Source organism: Oryctolagus cuniculus, chromosome 5 (genome assembly GCF_964237555.1).
Source record: "Oryctolagus cuniculus chromosome 5, mOryCun1.1, whole genome shotgun sequence".
Lineage (NCBI taxonomy): Eukaryota > Metazoa > Chordata > Mammalia > Lagomorpha > Leporidae > Oryctolagus > Oryctolagus cuniculus.
This window is the reverse complement of record NC_091436.1, coordinates 46,742,950-46,765,456: the sequence shown is the minus strand read 5'-3', so window position 1 is coordinate 46,765,456 and position 22,507 is coordinate 46,742,950. Positions and strand designations below refer to the sequence as shown.

The window sequence follows — 22,507 nt, the reverse complement described above, 5'->3', positions numbered from 1 at the left end:
AGCAATAATATGAATAATGTATTTTCACTGTACAGAGAAACATAAGTATATTTATATTCCTTTGTATAGGTAGATATAGACATATAAGTCTGCTTATTTAGATATAAAATACTAGGGTTAACAAGATTGTAATTAACCAGAATTTTCCTCAGGGATTATAGTTTCCTTTTTTCTGCCCTTTTTACCTCCCAACTTTTATCACCTGCCTTGAGTGTCCAGCTAATTTCTTAGATTTTTCACTTGGAAATCTACTTTTAGAAGTGTATTTTTAGTGTATTGAGCTGGCATTGCTCCAGAGTGAGACAAACTGCCTCTTGGGATGCTGGCATCAATATCTTGGTGATGGTTCAGATCTCAACTTTTCTTATACCAAAACACATTCCTGCTAATGTGCCTGGGGAAGCATTGGAGAATGACCCACATATTTGGGCCTCAGTCACCCAAGTGAGAGACACAGATTAAGTTCCTGGCTCTTGGGTTTGGCTTAGTGCAGCCCTGACTATGTGGCCATTTAGGGAGTGAACCAGCAACTGGAAGATCTCAATCTTTGTCTTTCTCTCTCTCTTTCCCTTTTAAAAGGCAGAGATGTCTTATTTTAGAAGCTTTTGAAAATTAACAGGCAATAAAGTAATGGATTTTCTCCCTAAAGAATATTTTTGTACTTAACTAGTAGCATAAAAATGGGTTGAATCAACTGTGATAAACCATATAAAACTACCGATTTTGAGAACAAAATTGGTTGAATGTAGGTTAAAGGCTTACTTGGTCATAAGAATAAGTTTTATAAATTTTTCATGTTCTGGTTAGGGATTCTGAATTTCAAATTCCTCCCATAGTATTTTGTAAATCCTGTTCAGTTGCCCAATAGATTTATAAGGAGCAGTATGTGATCATCATTCCATTGCTTTGGCTTAGCAGGGAAAGCCACCACCTGCAGTGCCGGCATCCCGTATGGGCGCTGGTTCGAGTCCCAGCTGCTCCACTTCCAATCCAACTCTCTGCTATGGCCTGGGAAAGCAGTAGATGGTAGCCCAAATCATTGGGCCCCTGCACCCGTGAGGGAGATCAGGAAGAAGCTCCTGGCTCCTGACTTCAGATTGGCGCAGTTCCAGCCCTTGCGGCCAATTGTGGAGAGAACTAGTGGATGGAAGACCTCTCCCTCTCTCTCTCCTTCTCTGCCTATCCTTCTCTCTTTGTGCAACTGGCTTTCAAGTGAATAAATACATCTTTAAAAATATATACTACCAGAAAACATGGAGTCTATTTTAATTTTAGTGTCTATTTTATTGCCAATTACTTTTCATCTATGTAAATGCATCTGATTGATTTTTGACAAAGGTACCCACAATATACATTGGAGAAAAGATAGTCTTTTTAATAAATGATGGTGGTAAAACTTGACATACATAAGTAGAAGAATGAATTTGCATCCCTACTTCTCACCATGAACAAAAACCAACTCAAGATGTATCAAAGACCTAAATGTAAGAACAGACATTATGAAGTCACCGGAAGAAAATTTAGGTGAATTGCTTCAAGACATTAATTTGGGCAATGATTTCTGGCTAAGATCCCAAAAGCACTGGTAATGAACACAGAACTAGACAAAAGGGATTACATCAAACTCAGAAACTTCTATAAAACAATAAAGGGAAGAAACTTCTGAAGCAGTGGGAGAAAAATATTTACAAGTTACTTATCTGAAAAAGGCTTAATTTTTTGAATAAACTAAGAACTCAGCAAAAGCAAAAACAAACCATTTCATTTAAGACATGGGCAAAGGACCTGAAAAGACAGTTCCCAAAAGAAGAAATGCAATGCTTAACAAGCATATTTTTTAAAATGCTTACAGCCAACATTATGGCATAGGTAGTAAAGCCACCGCCTATGATGCCTGCATCACATATGTGTGCCAGTTCATGTTCCAGCTGCTCCACTTCTGATGCAGATCCTTGCTAAAAGCCTGAGAAAAGCAACAGAAGATGGCCCACATGTTTGGGCCTCTGCTACCCACGTGGGAGACCCAGATGAAGTTCCTGGCTCGTAACTTTGGTCTGCCAGAGCCCTGGTTGTTGCAGCCATTTAGGGAATCAAACAGCAGATGAAAGACATCTCAATCTCTGTGTCTGTCCCTCTCTCTGTCATTATGACTTTCAAAAATATAAATAAATCTGGAAAACAAATGCTCAGTATCACTAAACAGCAAGGGAATGCAAATCAAAACCAAAATTAAGTGTTAATTCAGCCCTGTTAGAATGAATATTATCCAAAAAAGAGGGTAAGAAATGCTGGTGAGTATATGGAAAAAGGAAATTTTTTTAAAGATGTATTTATTCATCTGAAAGTCAGAATTACACAAAGAGAGAGGCAGAGGCAGAGGGCGAACAAGTAGAGAAGTCTTCCATCTGCTGTTTACTCCCCAGATGGCTGAAATGGCCAGGGTTGGGCCAGAACAAAGCAAGGAGTCAATAGCTTCATTTAGGTCTCCCACATGGGTGCAGAGGCCCAAGCACTTGGGCCGTATTCAACTGCTTTCCCAGATGCATTAGCAGGGATGTGGATCTGAAGAGGAGCAGCCGGGACCTGAACCAGCACCCATATGAGATGCCAGCACAGTGGCTTTACTGGCTTTATTGCCCCAAATAAAAGGGAATTCTTATACACCATTGATAAGAAAGTAAATTAGCACAGTCACTATTAAAATAGTGTGGAGATTTCTTTAAAAAGTAGAAATAGAACTGCCAAATGTGCTAGTAATCCCAGTACTGAGTATGTATCCTAAAAACATGGCATCATTGTGTTAATGAGACACCTGCCTCATCATGTTTATTACAACACTGTTTACAAAAGCCAAGATAAGGAATTAACCAAGTAATGCTTCATCAAATGAATGGAAAAAGAAATATATGCATATTTATATATATATAAATAAACACTATATCTGATATATGCCTCTGTGTGTATGTGTGTGTGTGTGTGTGTGTTTACAGATATAGCATGTATGCTCTCCCTCATATGTGGGAGCTGAAAAAAACTCCAAAAAACAAACAAAGAAAAAGAAACTGAATCTAAACACAGAATGTTGATTACTATAGGTGGAGCAGGCAGGCATACAGGTTAAAATCCATTAAGTTTGTGAGCTAGAAGACCACGCCTTCGCTATGCCCCTGTGTGATCTCACACCTTACCTGATACCTTCACCATGCCCCTGTGTCACCTCATGCCCCACCTGGCCACACCTGGGTTCCCACCAGCCAATCAGGTTAATTAACCACTCCCCTTTGGAAGTGGGTTAAAAGCCTTGGACACCGTGTGTCCCTGCCCTTGGCCCTTCTCTTTTTCCCTGGCCTCGTTCCAGAAGGGGCTTGCTGTAGCCCTGCGCCTCCAGGGCCCATGGCCTTCAGGCCACCAGCCCTAGGCTTCCTGGCTTAGATGCTCCTCCATGTGGCTGGTTCCTGGTGCTCTGTATGAACCCAGATTTACCTCTCTCTCTTAAATAAAGCTCTCACCCTCCTATGCATCTTTCTCACTAAATAAAAACCTAAAATGTTCCATGCTGCTTCTTTTATCTGTGCCAGTATTTAGAATTCTTCTCTAAATATTAGGTAAGAACCCTTTTGGGCTTATTAATATTGGAGATTTATTAGCAAGCATATGATGAAATCATAAGGCACCCCGAATTCCGATAGCATATGTGGCACCCCAGATAGCACTCCTGGGGAACTCTAAAGGGCCACATATTTGTATAAATTTTAGGGGGTCACCTCCGATTTCAGGGGCTTAGAGAAGAGAGAGAAATAGAGGGGATTTGGGTTTTACAAAGTGAGGGAAGATGGTTGTAGTTCACTGATTGTGACGATATTATACTTACATGAGATCCTAATAATAGGTGAATCTGGGTTTAATTTATATGGAAACTCTGTACCACTATACAGCTTTTATTTTGTAAATTTTAAACTGTTCTGAAATGAAAAGTGTTTTCCAAAAAAGTATTTGGGGAGAGTATATCAAGGTTTTTTTTTTTTTTTTTCTTTTACTGTTTTACATTTCTCAAGGCTTGAATTAGCATTTAGGATAAAATCTGCCTTGTTCAGATCAACTAAGACATTTATTTAAAGAACAATCTTAGAGTATCCTTACCTGGTTTGGATGTCTTTTCATCTTTTTTAGTTTCAGATCCTGGGGGAAAACATACAGACACACAGACACACACACACAAACATGGAAAAATAAGTGTTTGAATTAATAATAAATACTAAATGGCAAGTTTCATATATGCTCCTAGTCTGTTTTCAATTTCAGTTACAGTTACACGATTTTATCAAAATATTAATGGAACACATATCTTTATTGATTATAAATTAACAAATAAAAGTACTCCAATTTAAAATCCACTTTGCTAAAATATTTCATACTAATAAAGAAATCTGACATCTTTGTTTTAATAAGAGCTAATATCTTGAGAGTCCTGAGTTCTCTAATATTGCAGATAAGGAAATTAAAAGCTTCTCCAAAAATAAGTATAATATTTTTTCTAATTCAACCAGTTTTCTATTTTTGAGTATCATATGTCCAGTTCATAGAGCTCCATCTGGTGGTTAACTTAATAGTTTTAAAATGATACAATGTTTTATCATTACCTCTATGACTATTAATACTATAAAATAAATTAAATCAGCTTATGTTCAGTATAATAATATACATAATCACTAAAATTAAATATTTCATGTTGTTATAACATAATTCCTTTTGTACAGATATCCTGCATTTGAACATATTAGTAAAGAATAAATACACAGTTTTTAAAACACTATCCAATTATTACTTATGGTTCCATCCTGACCAATATGAGAGTTGACAATGTTCTCATGTTGTCAGTTCATCCATTTACTTAACCAATCTTTCGAAGACTTTATAGTTCTCCCCTTACAGGCATAGAATTATGTTTTGTTTCATGGAAGAGTTCTATATATGGTCACTCCTGTTTCAAACAGAAAAAAGACTGATTTCATAGTTGGCTGCTGATCAAGAATAGACCATATATCTGGGACATGGTTAGCTATCTTTATTCAAATTTTAGCTTAAAAGATTTCAACTTTTTGAAATTGTAATGAGAAAAAATAGGCCTCATTTGTTTAAGTGAGGTACTTTATTTAACAGAGAATTACATAGTCATTCGCACCCTACTTCCTATAATACTTGAACACACAATCTGTAAAAAGTGCTGTTAGTGCTATTATTGCACTTTAACACTTTTTGTACATATATTATCATTTTAGTTAACACATTTCACTTAATTGATTAGGTCATATCCTATTTTTAGTGTTTTCTATGATCCCAAATAGTATAGAAGTATATACTATATGAAGTACATGAAGTATAACCCTGCCTTTAGAGTTTGAGCTTCCTTAAGACAAAAACTATTTATTGATTACAGAGTGCCAGTATTTGGTGAAATATCTAATATATGTGGTATATGTTCAATAAATCTTGCTGAATAAGTTAATGAGTAAAGAAAATAATAATTAAAGAAGGACCAAATGCTCCCTCTTTTGTGTCTTTAGTTCTAGATTACATTGATTCATTTTTTCTTTCTAGATCTAGAAGTGAGCATTCAATTTCACATAGATTTTACATTTATAATTTACTTTAGAAACCTTTTTTAAAAAATTGGGTGGTAGCCGGCACCGTGGCTCATTTGGCTAATCCTCTGCCTGCGATACCAGTACCCAGTTGGGGCGCCACGTACTAGTCCTGGTTGCTCCTCTTCCAACGGAAGATGGCCCAAGTACTTGGGTCCCTCCACCCACATGGGAGACTGGGAAGAAGTACCCAGCTCCTGGCTTCGGATGGGTGCAGCACCGGCTGTAGGGGCCATTAGGGGAGTGAACCAACAGAAGGAAGACTTTTCTCTCTATCTCTCTCTCACTGTCTATAACTCTCTTTCTGTCTCTCTCTCGCACTAACTCTGGCCAAAAAAAAAAAAAAAAAAAAAAAATTGGGTGGTAATCTTTCTATGCTCAATCATAGCAAATATCACCTTCCATTATTGTGTTTCCTGATGTTGTATGCTTTATTTCAGTCAGTTTAGGCTAATGTTAAGTCATTTTTGTATTTCCTTATTTTGAAATAAATCACTTATCTTTTTTTGGTGGTGAATTAAATTAGGCTTTGAAGAAAAGGGAACATCTCTCTATTTTTCTACTAATGATTTCACCTTTATTGAATTTACTATGTAGACAACAATACAGTTTAAACTTGAGAGCAAAATAGAAAAAATGTAACAAAAAGCATTAATGTTTGTGGGTTAATTATTATAGTCTAACTACTGGTAAATTGTTAAGTTGGATTATTCCATTATTGTATAAAGTAAGTGGTATTTGTCTCCCATCTTGCAGGTGAGAGACTCAAAGGCTTACAGAGGTTAAGTAATTTGCAGATACTCATCCAACCGTCAAATTGCAGAAATAGGGCTTCATCTTTCCAGCCTGTTCCCTTTCACCACAGGGAATATCCCAAGGACATATAGAATGATCCTGGTCTTGTTATGAGTTCTCAGTTTTTGAAGTGTCACTGATTTAAATATTTAAATATTTAAATTTCTTAAATAAATTCCCAGAACCTCAAATCTTTTCTTCCTAGAAAAGGGTTCACCAGCCCTTTGCCCATCAAGTCAGAGTATCTATCTAAAAGAACCTGGCACTCACTCTATAAATCACATATTTAAAACCTTGAAATGGAATAATCACAGACTTATTGTTCATCAAAAGATTACTGGAAAACAGAAAGTTGAGGAGAAATTTTTATCCACTTTGTGAACAAAACTTTCAGAACCTACTTTATGAAACACAAAAAAATTTATAAGCACTTCTATCCAACTTATAAGCCCATTATCCAACTTGCAAGAGGCTGTCACTATGGTAGAACTGCTGCTTTTTTTTATGTTACATAAACAGTAATACCAAGATGACCTCATACAAGTTATAAATACTTTTGGAAGGGTTTGAGGTAACAAAATCTGGATTTAAAATCAAGCTATGTCAATATTTGTCACTAATGAAATAGAAAAATAATTGTTACATTGATAGGGAAAATTAAGTGACAAATGTAACAAAAGTAGTTATTTTTTAATTACTCTTTTAAACTCAATGCATGGATTTTCAGGATAATTTTCTCTTATTTCCTTTCAGAACTGCAGTTTCATCCTTGAATACGCAAAACAGTAATTCATATGTGAGAAATTCTTAAGATATTGCCCAAGGTGAGCAGCAGTTTTATTATGCTGCTTGGTCCATCAGCACAAAATCTGTTGATGGTAGTTCTATTGATGGTTGAGTCTCCAATTTTTTGATCATATGAGAATTATGCTCTTAACTGTGACTTGTTTCTGGTCATATAAATATTTACATATATATTCTTTTTAATTTTTAAAGATTTATTTATTTATTTGAAAGGCAGAGTTTACAAAGCGGCAGAGGGAGGGAGAGAGAGAGAGAGAGAGAGAGAGAGTGTTCTTCCTCCCCTGATTAACTCCCCAGAGGGCCACAACGACTGGAGCTGGGCTGATCCAAAGCCAAGAGCCAGGTGCTTCTTCTGGGTCTCCCATGTGGATGCAGAGGCCCAAGGACTTGGGCCATCTTCTACTGCTTTCCCAGGCAATAGCAGAGAGCTATATTGGAAGTGGAGCACCCGGGACTCGGGACTGGATTGTTGGCACTGCAGGCGGCAGCTTTACCTCCTATGCCACAACACTGGCCCCAAAATACACATTTTAAAAGTTTATTTAAAACTATTGTACAGAGACTCTTTAGTAAATTATGGTCAATGTTGGCAATCAGGACATGAAAGTAAGAAAGAGAAAAGGAAACTTATTTTTGAGTTTATCTTTGCTATTCATTTCCCTACTACTGGGTAGAATTGTATAACCACAAAATATTGAGTTGCCATGACCATGTGCCCCTAGAGCCCTTCATTTTTGGCTCCACATGCAAGCATAGCAGAAACGTGGAAGAAGACATCCCCATGCTGAGTTGTTGAGACAGACAGCCTGCCATTTCATATGCAGCACTGAATTTTCCAAGCTGTTGATTTCATTTATGAAATGTAAATTGCTGATGGCCTGGGGAGGGGACCTTCATTAATGATTTTTCAATGTCATCAACACTGTATTGTCAAGTGGAGCAACTCACTGAAAGACTGTAATAGTGATCCACACAATTTAAGAGTATTTATTTTGTCTTCATAAGAAAAAGAAATGAACTCAATTTAATAATGTTAAGAATTTGCATTCACCTCAGAATGACTCTATTTCAAGTAATTTGCAAGACAGGCACTGAATATTATTGATATTTTTCTCACTTTTTTATTGTCATTATTACATTTCCTTCTGTAGCATGGAGAGACCCTTATGTATAACAAAATAAACTAATAATTATTTTCCAGTAACTTATATGTTCCATTTGGCACATGGTATTCACTAGACTAAATATATTATATGCACTTAATATATGATATTCTTATAATATTTTATATATATTTACTGGCTCTCTATTCTAAAAACATAAATTCATATGTCTTGGGATGAATATCTATTTTGTCTGCTAAATGGTGGTGCTTATATTGTTCTTTGCAAAGAATTCTGGTAAATAAATATTTATTGAAAAAAATCAATGAATTATATAATCTTTCTTTATAATTCCTATGAGATAAATGTTATTAGACCTACTTTACAAAGGCAACATTAAGGCTTAATAATTTGTCTAAGTACTTACTCAATAGTGAGGTACAAACAGATTTGAATCTTGACTTTTATCTAATTCTGGAACAATATGTTTAACTTCAAAATCAAATGTTTAACTTCATTTTACATTGTTTAACAAAAATATGATCTGAAATTCCTGTCCTATTAATGAAAATTATTTTATGAGTGAAAAAGAACTGATTAAATTAGAACTGATCACAGAAATTGAATTCTGTTTCACATTTTCTTTAGAATTTTAAAAATTATGTTTATTTATTTGACAGGCAGAAAGAAAGATTAATTTTTTTTTTTTTGACAGGCAGAGTGGACAGTGAGAGAGAGAGACAGAGAGAAAGGTCTTCCTGTGCCGTTGGTTCACCCTCCAATGGCCGCCGCGGCCGGTGCGCTGCGGCTGGAGCACTGCGCTGATCCGATGGCAGGAGCCAGGTACTTCTCCTGGTCTCCCATGGGGTGCAGGGCCCAAGGACTTGGGCCATCCTCCACTGCACTCCCTGGCCACAGCACAGAGCTGGCCTGGAAGAGGGGCAACCGGGACAGAATCCGGCGCCCTGACCGGGACTAGAACCCAGTGTGCCGGCGCCGCAAGGTGGAGTATTAGCCTAGTGAGCCGTGGCGCCGGCTTCATCTGCTGTTTCACTCCCCAAATTCCCACAATGTACTTCTGGCTGCCACTGAGGCCATGAACTGGGAATTCAACCCTGGTGTATCACATTTGTGGCAAGAACTCAATCACTTGGGCTGATCACCGTATTCTCTCAGGACCCAAACTGACAGAAGGTTAGAATGAGAAGCAGAGCAAGACCTGGCACTCAAGCTCTTTGATATGGAATGTGGATTCATATCCTGTGTCTTATACACTAAGCCAAACGCCCATGACATCTTAAGATTTTGATATATTACTTACTCCTGTCATTTAAAACTACCCAGAAGCCAGCACTGTTGCTCAGTGGATTAAGCCATCTCTTACAACACCAGCATCCCATATTGGAGTGCCAGTTCAAGTCTTCACCACTCTGCTTCCAATCCAGCTCCCTGTTAATGCTCCTGGGAAAGCAGGGAAAGATACCAAGTACTTGGGCTCCAGTCACCCATGTTGGGGACCCAGATGAAGTACCAGGCTCTTGGGTTTAGTCTAGACAATTCCCAGCCTTTCAGCCATTTGAGAAGAGAACCAGCGAATAGAAGATCTCTTTCTCTCTCTGTCTCTCACTGTGTAACACTCTTCCATTTGATTAAATAACATAAATCTTTAAAAAATCTATTCAGAGTGGCTATGTGAATGAATTAGCTTATAGACAGTTATTTCACAATAGAAGCTAATGCCCCATGTTACAGAGCATTGTGCTTTTCCATAACATCTATGTATACACAAAACATGCCCACACTACATGTTCTCTGTCTCTCTGTGTCTGTATCTGTCTATATTTTGCAAGTCCTATCCTAACTTGGCCAAAAAGAAAAATAATTATGATTTATAAGCTTCTGTAGGTGTAATTCTAAAATGACTAGTTCATAAGGAAAGTTCTTGATATATGATTCAATATTTTATGCCTAACCCCTGACTCTGCAATCCTTCTTTGGAAAGATTCCCATAGGAGTTTGATGCTCAGAAAGTTTGCTGAGTGGACACTAAAAACACAAATTTGGCTACAGGGCATTCTGTCTTTGCTGCACAGAATAAATGCATACTTAGCTCCTGCCTCATTGTGTCATCTTTTCAACTTCACGACCCCTGGTCTTTTGTGTATGCTAGAAACAGTGTAACACATTTCTGATCCTGTCCTTTTGACTTTATCTATTCTATCTTTTATGCCTACCTATGTAGGCTTCATTAGTCTTTCCTTCCTAGGGTGAAGGGCACACATTTAAATAGGTAAGATATAACTGGAGGCAGCTGCACACATTGTAAGTCACAGAAAGAATAGCTGGTCGTAACAAGGTTTTGTGATGTTATCTGAGGATTGTAGACAGCTGGGAAGATGTATTCCAACTAATGAACAAGTAGACTTCAATGGGTTCAGAATGTTGTGAAAAAGATTTCTTGCCAAGGTAAACAAATATTCTTTGTTTTACCTCATGAAAAAGATCCATTAACCAAATTTTGGCTTGCTACTCTCAGTACCTGCTGTGATTTTATTAAACTTGAAGTAATAATGAGCAATCAAGTTCATAAAAGTTCATATATATAAGTGTGCATAATACTATATATGGTTCAAATATGTAAAAATTATAGATGGCTTTACATGAAAAATAACACACTCAAATTTTAAAGGAAACTTGAAAAAGTCTGTTATGATATTTTAATAATTTCTAGTCAAAGAGAGAAGCATTTTAGAATGTAAAATATCTTGGAGGACAGGAGACACAGACTTGCAGAGTGGCATACTCTTATCCCAGTTCTCCCCTTTGAATGATAGTTTAAATGGAAAGAACAACACTAAGGGAATCATACTCGTTGTATTGGGATGCAAGCTTCTAATTTTATTTTTATTACATATATAGTTATACATGAATGATAGTTGTACATTAACTTTTTGAATGAAGGAAGAAATTCACATTACATACATTGCTCTTATAAAGCTATTATTATGGACAAAACTCTGGCTCCTGCAACCACATTTTAAAAATCAATTGTTCATTTACTTGAAAGCAAAGAGAGACAGTGAGAGATCTGCTATGTTGTGGCTCACTCCTCTGCGATTGCCAGGGCTAGGTACGCCAAACCAGGAGTTAGTAACTCCATCCTGCTCATCCATGTGTGTGGCAGAGACTTGAGCACTTGAGTTTTTATCTGCTACCTTCCCAGATGTATTAACAAGAAGGAGTATTGGAAGTGGAGGAATCAGTACTGAAATCATCAATTCAATATAGGATATGTGTGTCCGAAGAGGCAGTTTGATCCACTGAGCAACACTTCACTTCACTTTTCTTACTAACATATAACCTTTAGCAATTTGTCAAGTTAGAATTTGAAATAATCAGCATAACTGGAATAATTTTAGACATTAGTGTCTCTGTTATTAGCAAAACTTTCACTTTAATGATTCTTCAAAAATGAATCATCATGGATTTGTAATAGCATTTATTGACATTTTAAGCTCAAGAATCCTAATTGGTCATTTTTATATCAACAAATTATCTGTAACTTTACTCAATTCTTAGCAGATAAATAAAGTTATTTGGAAAACAAAAAATCATGATTACGTGTTAGAATAAATGTGTAGATATATTCCAATATTGAAGAAAGAAATTAATTTTTCCAGTGGCCATTAAGGAGTATACAAAGTAATTATTTCAGCATAGAAATATTAGATAATCATTTAATCTTTGTGCATCAATTTCTTCTCTGTTAACACAAGATTCATAATATTTTTTCTTAATATACTTAAAAGTAAAATTAAATCACATCAACAAGTTAAATCAGAAGGGAATAAAATCAACAGAAAATAAAATACTGATATTTATTATTAAATAAACTTCTATGGACTAAGTATTAGACTTTAAAACTATTATAGTAAGTCTTAATATATTTCAGAGGTTAACAGTATCATGAGTGGTAATTATATATGTGAATAGCAGTAATATTAGATAATTTTAAAAATTCAGAATGGTGAATCAAATATACAGATTAACTGAGCTTTCTCACTAGAGTTATTAGTTACCAAAGACAAATTAATTCTCTATAATACCAGCTTAAATAGAATCACTGAAAAACATTCATATGAGAATTTATTTTTAAAGCAAACGCTATATGTTGACCATTGGATATTAGCATATTTAGAGTCACTAAATGTAGCAATGTAACAACAATGGTCAAGTTTATACTGACATACATTGAGTTTACATATTCTTAAAGGTTCCCTTTGGAATAAGTTGCTGACCAATGGCCTTTGATTTTTTTTCTCTTAAAAACAGAATACACATCGCTTCTTGGCCTTTTGGCTAAGATCAAGTGTAAAAACAGAATACACAATATATAATCTTTCAAATCAGGTAAATTTGAATCTGGATAAATCAGAGGGTATTTAATCACCATTGGGAACCTTATAATGATATGCAAAAACTAATGACAACTGAACAGACATAAAATATCAACTTCTAGGAAATAAAGAGCAGTAAGATAGATTAGTAACACTGCCACTCAAACTGGTCGCACTCATACTAAGAATAGTCTGGATTCCGCAAGTTTAAGTACTAACTTTACTATTCACTAAGTTTATGTGGAACATTAGTCTTTTCATCCTCATCTCTTTCCAAAGGAACATTCAAACATGTTTCCTTTATTTTTAAAAGTAAAAACTGAAGATATTTAAAATGTCATTTGGTTATTTATCCCTTGTTCATTATATACTCTGACATACATTTTTCAGTTGAGTAACTAATTGTTCCCTTTGGATTTGCTCTCTTTGTGTCTTAAGAACTCCCCCTCTAAAAGTTTTATATATACGTATATATATATATTATTGGTTGACTCTTCCTCCATTTTGCTTAACATTTGAAGTTTGTTTTTACCATCATCCTGAAAGATCTTAAATTGGTTTCTGTGCAAACATAATGAAATTTAATTTTTCATATGAGACACAGTTATGTATTTTCATTTAATTGTCCAGTTACATATCTGCACTATAATATATTTCCCAACATTCAGGATTTCATTTACTGAATTACTATTATATTTTCTTAGTGTTTTTCCTATATGTATGTTAATTACATAATATTAAACTAAAATAATTCTGTCTCTTCACAAGACATCGTGAGTTGATAAATCACAGCAAAGGAAGGACCTCAAAACAATCTATCAGAAACATCAGACAAAATTACTAGATTAAATGAGAAATTTGAGTCATTCAAAAACTTTAAACAGACTGTTCAGGGCTGGCGCCACGGCTCAATAGGCTAATCCTCTGCCTGTGGCGCCTGCACTTCGGGTTCTAGTCCTGATCAGGGCGCCGGATTCTGTCCTGGTTGCTCCTCTTCCAGTCCAGCTCTCTGCTGTGGCCCGGGAGTGCAATGGAGGATGGCCCAGGTCCTTGGGCCCTGCACCCGCAAGGGAGACCAGGAGAAGCACCTGGCTCCTGGCTTCGGATCAGCGCGGTGCACTTGATAGTGCTCTCTAATGTCAATGATGACTAATTTCAAAATATGTTAGTTAAATGAATCTTATCCACAATAGTAGCAAAATCTTTAACAAAGAATAAATTTAACTTGATATTTACAATATTTTCATGTAGAAAATCAAGAACCACTTTTGAAATCAATTTAAAAAGACCTGAGTATATTTTTCAGTTGTCGTTTTCCTTTCTGCAATATAGCTCTTGTCTCTACAGCAACATATAAATACCAGTTCATATTTTAACTGGTATTTATATGTTACTGTTTTCTGTTCTGTTCTCCACTTCAGACACAGATTAACACTCCCTTTTAAGACTCACTTAAAACACTTGCATACCATAATGGACATTACTACCTTCGTCACATAGGAATACAATTGCTGGTCCATGATTCTCCATCCAGAGCCCAGCACCAACACAGTTTATCCTGACTCATTATCTTGTTTTCTATTCTGTTTTTCATCCAATTATGTTTTTCTCTTGACTTCACAAGGCTATGTCTTTAAAATTTATCCATCTAAGTTTTACGTTTGATTTTAAAGACTGGGGAAAAGAAGAGTTCTCGAAGCCTGAATATATGTACACTCATACACACACATACACATTTTACTCTTGGTATCTATATATATACATTGTAATGGAAAATGAGATTGTGAAAAGCTAAATTCTTTGTATCTACCACATAATAAGAATCTCAGATCCTAGATTTGGAACAATATTTTCATATTAATTAAATAGATGATTTTTGTGCCTAAGTGGCATTAACAACATATAGCAACAATATATAATGTCTTTAACATTATCCAAAGAAGAATATGCTATTGCTCTTTAAGTCTTGAAAGACTAGCACACAATAGATTAACTTCTTGTGAAAATGAGCAGGATATTGTCATATTATGTCTGATACTCCTTTAGGAGAAATTCAATGAGGCTTTTTAAAGGAGTTTTCTATTTACTAAAAGAAGTGTTGAACCTTTCATCTACCAACTTTTTTCCAATTACTACTGTTAACAAAAATTTATTTCAAATGAGGCTGTTCTAATATGTGTGAGATGACACTGATCCCTTTAATGGATAGCAAGGCTAAAGGAACACCACCTCCCAAGGGGGAAAGTAAAAGTCACGTAGCATATCATGATTCTGGTCACAGATAAAGTGCCCTACACTATCATTACATTAAGCACCGCAGATCTCAACTTTACTGGGATGTTTGAAAATAAAATGAATTCAATACATAGAATTTTGAAGCACCTTTAATGTTGTAGTACCCATCTGGGAGAGACCATTGTCACCTTAAGTGGGAAAACAAAAATGACTAATGAAATATTCTGCCGGTAAATTGAGGGCTCAACTTCTAAAGTAAAAATAACACAATGAAAATTAATATTTCTATTAATTACATCCAATGGACTTTTTATATAAGGTCTGCCTAATACTTTTCATTAGCAATTTTGAAGAAAATGATGCAACAAAGTAAAAATTCAGTTAGTGAAATATGGATTTAAGTGAAAAAATACATTTTATTTAATGTTATGCATATTCTCTTGTCCCCATCACTATTGTCTCAGACAAGGAACTTCCTGGCACTACACTGACCAGGTGTTTGGGATTATGAAAAGATGTCTGGAAGGTAAGAAAAAGAGAGAAGACTCACGAGTTTATGCTTTCAGTGATCAAAGACTGAAATTAACAAAAAATGCATTTGTCTATACAAACGTGGACGTGTCTTTCTGCCTTTCAAATAAATTAAAAATAAATATTTTTTAAAGTGGACATGTGCTTGAAATAACATTTAAGATTCTGTGTTCCATATTTTGGTATCTGGGTTGGAGTCTTGGCTCCAACCTGGATTCCATCTTCCTACTACTGTGTTCCTTGGGAGGCAGCAGGTGATAGCTTAAGTTGTTGAGTCCCAGTCACCAGCAGGGGAGACCAGAACTGAGTTGTAGGTGCCTGGCTTCAGCCTGACCCAGACCTAGCAATTATGCATATTTCTGGAGTTGACCAGCATATAGGTCATATCTCTCCCTTCCAAGTCAATAAATAAGTAAGTGAATAATGTTAAAAATTAAACATGTCTTCTTGTTTCTATTTTTTCATATCCATGCCTGAGTTCAGAAAAGTAAATTCATCACTATGTGATTAAATCACTTAATAGCATCAAATCGATTCAATTTTTGTTGTTACATAAATATCCCATCACTAATGAGATCAAGATAAACAAATCTATAGCTTATTTATAATAAATTGATGTTTTAGTAAATTGAGGATTATTTCCTTAATCTTCACAATTTATCCAACTGTTGAATAACAACATATAGAAATATTAATCTACCCATTGGCCATTTACCACAATGTGTATTAATCCTTGTGCAAGGCAAAAATATCCTAATTTATGTGTCATGCTAACATAAAAAATAGTGCAGAACAACTACGAACAACTGCATTGGGGACGCCAACAGTAACATTTTTATGTATTAATACATTTCCAAAATGAAACAAAAATCCTTTAATAGGTTTGCAGCTATGTTGCTTTAAATGCTTTTAAAACTATGAAGTACATATGTGAGCTGAGAAAAAAATGTTTTGCTCTCATGTTTCATTAAATAAAAATTTTGTTTAATTTAACATTAATTGCAAAATTAGAAAACTATGGCCTAAGGGCCTGGTTTTTATACGGCGCTGTTCTGATTAATGGAAGCTCTACATGTATCCTTCATTACTCTGAGTCTTCTGTCAGCTTTCCCTTCCCGCTGCTCTCCTTATCTCTCCCAACTCTAACACATGCTCATGCAAATTCACCAGGAGTCTTCCTCTTTTGAATAAAAAAAATGCCAGTAAGCTGATTTTTATTGAACTCTTTATACAGTCAATAGTTTATCCAGATCTCTCAGGGTAAATGTAGAAATAGGCTCTGTTTTCTATCACTCACTAGAGTAGGTGTGTTTCAGTTTCAATGTTTCACTAATATGGGTACAATGAAAAATTGATACTGTTCATTTTGACATCAAGAAATATTAGAGTCAAAGGGAGCACATAAGCAAGTCTAGTACCTGCTAACACTAACCGATAGAATAAATAAAGGGGAGAGTGATCCAACATGGGAAGTGAGATACTCAGCAGACTCATAGAATGGCAGATGTCCTAAATAGCACTCTGGCCTCAGAATCAGCCCTAAAGGCATTCTGATCTGGCTGAAAAGCCCATGAGAGTATTTCAGGCATGGAAAGCCAAGACACTCTGGCAAAAGATCTCTGTGAGTGAGATCCCAGTGGAAAGAACAGGTCTTCAAAGAAGGAGGTACCTTTCTCTGAAGGGAGGAGAGAACCTCCACTTTGACTATGACCTTGTCTAAACAAGATAAGAGTCGGAGAACTCAAGGGGCTTCCATAGCCTTGGAAACTCATGACTGGAGCATAGGGGGATTGCTGATGCCATAGACAGGAGTGTCAATTGGTAAAGTCAACAACAGGAGTCACTGTGCACTTACTCCTCATGTAGGATCTCTGTCCTTAATGTGCTGTGCATTGAGATTTAATGCTATAACGAGTACTCAAACAATATATTTCACTTTGTGTTTCTATGGGGGTGCAAACTGTTGAAATCTTTACTTAATGCATACTAAACTGATCCTCTGTAAAAAAAAAAAAAAGAAAAGAAAAAAAAAAGAAAAAGAAAAGAAAAGAAACTATCAAAAAAAAAAAAAAAAGAAATATTAGATAACTGGGAGCACAATGCCATGCCCACAGAATTTGCTTGGATTAGTTAAACACTAAATACATTGCACTGGAGTCAGCATGTTTACTTATGTTTCAGGGGACACAACTTGAAATATGTCATATATCAAAATCCACCTTATTCCAACTCTACCACAATGGGAGGGCCAGAGGTACACCATGGCACATTTAAAGATAGTAGTGCTTGTTTTGGAGACTGGAGTTATAATGTTGACTTTGCTACAAACTATAATAAATTCATAAAATTGTTAGACTATTCAAGTTTAATTTATTTGTAAGATAAGAGGAATGGATAGTAGCTCACCCTAAACTCCCTCCTTGCTTCAATAATTGTTTAGAGTTCTATTATATCTAATCCACAAAGGCATTCATGATTTTATTTTATTTTAAATCATTGCTTTCAATACCTAGTTTCAAGTTTTTTGCTTTATTTATTTATTTATTTATTTGACAGCTAGAGTCACAGACAGTGAGAGAGAGAGAGATAGAGAGAGAGAGAGGTCTTCCTTCCATTGGTTCACTCCCCAAAAGGCTACCATAGCCGGAGCTGAGCCAATCCAAAGCCAGGAGCCAGGTGCTTCCTCCCAGTCTCCCATGTGGGTGCAGAAGCCCAAGCACTTGGGTCATCCTCCACTGCTTTCCCCGGCCACAGCAGAGAGCTGGACTGGAAGAGGAGCAACCGGGACTAGAACTGATCCCCTATGGGATGCCGGCACCGCAAGCGGATGATTAACCTAGTGCGCCACGGCGCCAGCCCCATTTATGTTGTTTTAAGGAAAGCAGTTTGCAGTATTTTATTATACTTATTCAAGGAGGTTTAATCTAGTGCACCACGGCACCAGCCCCATCTCAAGTTTTTAAAATCTTTTTATTAATATAAAGAGAATATATTTCTTGCACTCCGTAGATACAATTCAAAGAAGATAATTATACTTCACTCCTTCAGACCTCCCTTCCTTTCTGTCTTTTTTCCTTTCCTTTAATTTTTGTAATAGCATAATTTCAATTTACTGTAAACTCACACACTTAAGGTACCACTAACCGTATGTTCAACAAATAAAAAGTAGAAAGACCACTGTTCTACAGGCAGTAAGACAAGACCTGTAAACAATTACCAAATCACAAAATATCAGCCAAGATTTTTCTGAGTATTTATGAAAGGTAGTTCCCAGGTCTGGCGCTGTGGTGCAGCAGGTTAGCTGCCACCTGAGACACTGGCATCTTATTTGAGCTCCAATCAAGTCCTGGCTGCTCCTCTTCTGTTCAACTCCCTGTTACCGCATGGGAAAGCAGCGGAAGATGGCTTTCTCTTTCTCTCTCTCTCTTTCTCTCCTCTCTGCCTTTCAAATAAATTTTTTAAAAAGTTTTTTCAAAAATGTTGGATCTCCCCATTTCATTACAGGACCATGGAATCAGAATTCATATTATTTTGAAATTTTTTAGTGTTTCTGACATAACTACTCTATTCTTAGTGTTCCATTGTACAATTAGGAGTTTGATTTTGAGAATTCAGTATTTTTTCCTTTGCTCAGAAACATTAGAGCATATGAAAATTATGATTTCCAAAGCCTAAAACAAATCACATTTCTTTTTTGTAAAAAAATTAACATGCAATAGGAATATCAATCAGATTTTATTTTTTATACATAATTACCTTTTTCCTTGAGGGAAGCTGGAACCTTCACTTCTTTCTCCTTTGTAAGTTCTGGAAAGAAACATTGAGCATTCATTTGAAGTTAATATAAAGAGATACAAAAAAAAACTATATGTGGTAGTCAGTGAGGTTAGTGAGTTAACAAATTGAAAATAGGTGGAAATGATATGATTTAAAAACAATTGTTATAATCAAAACCATCAAAACAATAGTATAGAATGGAACAAGACCCTCCCCCAAACCTGATCATTTTTATGATCAGAGTTAGTGGTAACTTGAAGAATACAACTGAAATAAAATGAGATACAATTTTATTATTAACACCCAAAATTCAGTCAAATAAAGCTAAATTTATTCTACCTGCTTTAATGCAATGTGATTTCAAACATATCATGGCTTCAGATATATGTAAAAACAATGTTCTATATATCATTATACTTCCTCAACAACCTGTTAGAAAATATGAAAAACTGATTGCTTTGATTGTTCTGAATTATTAAAGCTCAATATTCATTTCACATAAAAATGCTTACAATATAATGGGAAATAGAGAAGAGGTCCATGTGCTGATCCTTTTTGCTCTTCTCACTTATGGATTTGGGTGACAATATAGAGAATATAGCATTGGCATGTGTAAATGGAAATGGACTCTAGCAATCATATAGAATTAAATGATTCTAGGTAGCTAAAGATGTGTCCAAAATGGGCATATAGGTGTTTTGCTAAGGAAATAAATAAGTCACATGAAGCCAAATAATACACAAGATCACTGATATGTGGAACCTTGAACTCCCAGCAGTAAAGAGTAGAATTATGATTGGCAGATGCTAGAGTAGCTGATGGATAAGGAAAAGGAAGATATTGGCACAAAAGGCACAAAGTTGTATTTAGAAGAAAAATATTTTAAATTTGCCACAGGAATAATTTCAAGTGTCTACCACAAAAATGATAAGTATGTGAAGAGTCTGCTACATTAAATATCAGTTTAATCACTTCAAATTGTAAAAATATATCAACATCACATTTTACTGCATAAATTTACAATTATTATTATTTTGTTATATTAAAGAAGTAAAATATTGTAAAGGGCTATTTCCTTAAGGTAGGGTTTTCTTGTTGGTCAAACAGCAACCTTAGACACCTGTATATATGTAGATTTTTAAAAATAGGTTTGGTGTTAAAAAAAAATGGTGGGGCTGGCATTGTGGCATAGTGAGTAAAGCTGCCACCTGTAGTGCCAGCATCACATACGGGTGCTGGTTTGAGTCCTGGCTGCTCCACTACCAATCCAGCTCTCTGCTATGGTCTGGGAAAACAGTAGAAGATGGCCCAAGTCCTTGGGTTCCTGCACCCACATGGGAGACCTGGATGAAATTCTTAGCACCTGGCTAAGGATTGGAACAGCTCCAGCCATTGTGACCATCTAGGAAGTAAACAAGCAAATGGCTCTCTCTCTCTCTCTCTCTCTCTCTCTCTCTCTCTCTCTGCCTCTGCTTCTCTTTCAAATAAATAAATAATTCTTTAAAGGAGAATAAGAAAGGCTATCCTGCTATATATCATGATCAATATAAATAGGATAATTTTCTTCTCTATTGCAGCACATGAAGATGAAATCAAGAGCCCTAAATTGAATAAACACATTGAGAAGCTTCAATAGCTTTTTCCAAGCCTACAGGATAAATTATTGCAGTTGCATTTTCAGGCTAAGCCAAAATAACTAATATATTGTAAAATGAAAAGTGATGGTGGAGAAAGATTCCCAGTCTAGTGGGAAGTCACAGAATTCAAAACTCAGCAGCTGCTTTCAATGGGTGAGTGTACATATTTGTATGAGATTATAGTACTTATCAAGGTGGCCTACATTGTGGAAAAGTGAGTAAAGCTACCACCAGAGATGCCAGAACTACCTGTATACACCTGCAGCTGCCACTCATGTGGGAGACCAAGATGGAGCTCCTGTCTTTTGCTTGGCCCAGCGCTGGCTGTTGTAGCCATCTAAGGAGTGAGCCCATGGATGGAAGATTTTCTTTCTGTCTCTCCCTCACTCTCTGTAACTCTTATAAATAAATAAATAAATAAATAAATAAATCCTTTAAAAAACAAAGTTATTAAATACAAAACCAATTCAGTGAACCACCAAGATGACTTTGGATTTCTGAAGAAAGAAGAAGAGGGAAAATAAGATACACTTTCACAGGGCATCCTGAGGTAGTAAATCCATCACCTTATTAGTAAATCCATCACTGTCCTTATTAAGGAGATTCTGACCTGATTTAGGAAGAACACATACTTGGCTGTGCAGACTCTAACTACCAAAGGATGAGAGCCAGGTATCAAATCTGATATTTCCCCACAAAAAATAGTGAAGAGTATACTATATGGGAATCCTGCACTTCTGAGTTAAGAAGAGATAAGTCTAACTCTGTGATTTGGGTCAGCTCTCAAGTCATTTTTCAACTCATCTGTTTGTTTATCAGGAGCAAAATTTTGGAAACCATTTTTATATACATAGTAATTTCTTTGTATTTATCTCAGGCCTTACAGGATGATTTATGAACCTCAATGATCAGGGCCTAAAATTATTTAACAGTGCTAGGATATAAATTGGAAATCTGTCAAAAATATCTGGTAAAAGAGGCTGTGTTACAGAAAAAAAAAATCATCCAGCTTTTGTTCGATGAGGTGAAATGGCCAAGAAAAAATATTTTGAAGAAAAATAGTAGTTGGAGGAGCTTCAGGTGCAGAGTCTTGAGCATCAGATTATAAAGTAAGATAAACTCTGTTGATAATCCTCTAGCATTAGTTCCAAATATACACAAGCCTGGATCAGAAACCAGTTAACAATTCCGATATTCCACTGCATAATCAAAGATGAAATTAATCTTTCTGCTGCTTTATTTATCTGATCTGTATTTCCTAAGTCCATAAATAAATCTTGCATTCTCAGAAAAATCAGAACAGCTATTGAAAGCAAGTGGCAGTGAAATGGGGTTGATGTCATCAGGAAGATAACCGAGGACATGGGTTTTCTAGTTTCTGGGTTGCCAAAGCCACATAAGCATGGCTCTTGCTTTGTAGAAATGTTGAAAATGTTCGAGTCCCCTAGTTCAAGTAGTTGAGCCAAGTGCAAAAATTGTTGATGGCCGGCGCCACGGTTCAATAGGCTAATCCTCCACCTAGCAGCGCTAGCACACCGGGTTCTAGTCCCAGTCGGGGCATCGGATCCTGTCCTGGTTGCCCCTCT

The 22,507-nt window shown here is 35.9% G+C and overlaps 1 protein-coding gene across 1 annotated transcript in view; it reads right to left on the bottom strand.

Annotated features, from left to right (window-relative positions):
* Positions 1 to 22,507, bottom strand: part of TRDN (triadin) — a gene marked incomplete at its 5' end in the record, with an annotated part of 426,296 nt that overhangs the window by 79,608 nt on the left and 324,181 nt on the right. The window contains 2 exon segments of the mRNA NM_001082743.1: positions 4,141 to 4,179; positions 19,264 to 19,314. Of these exon segments, the coding sequence (NP_001076212.1) occupies positions 4,141 to 4,179; positions 19,264 to 19,314 (90 nt within the window).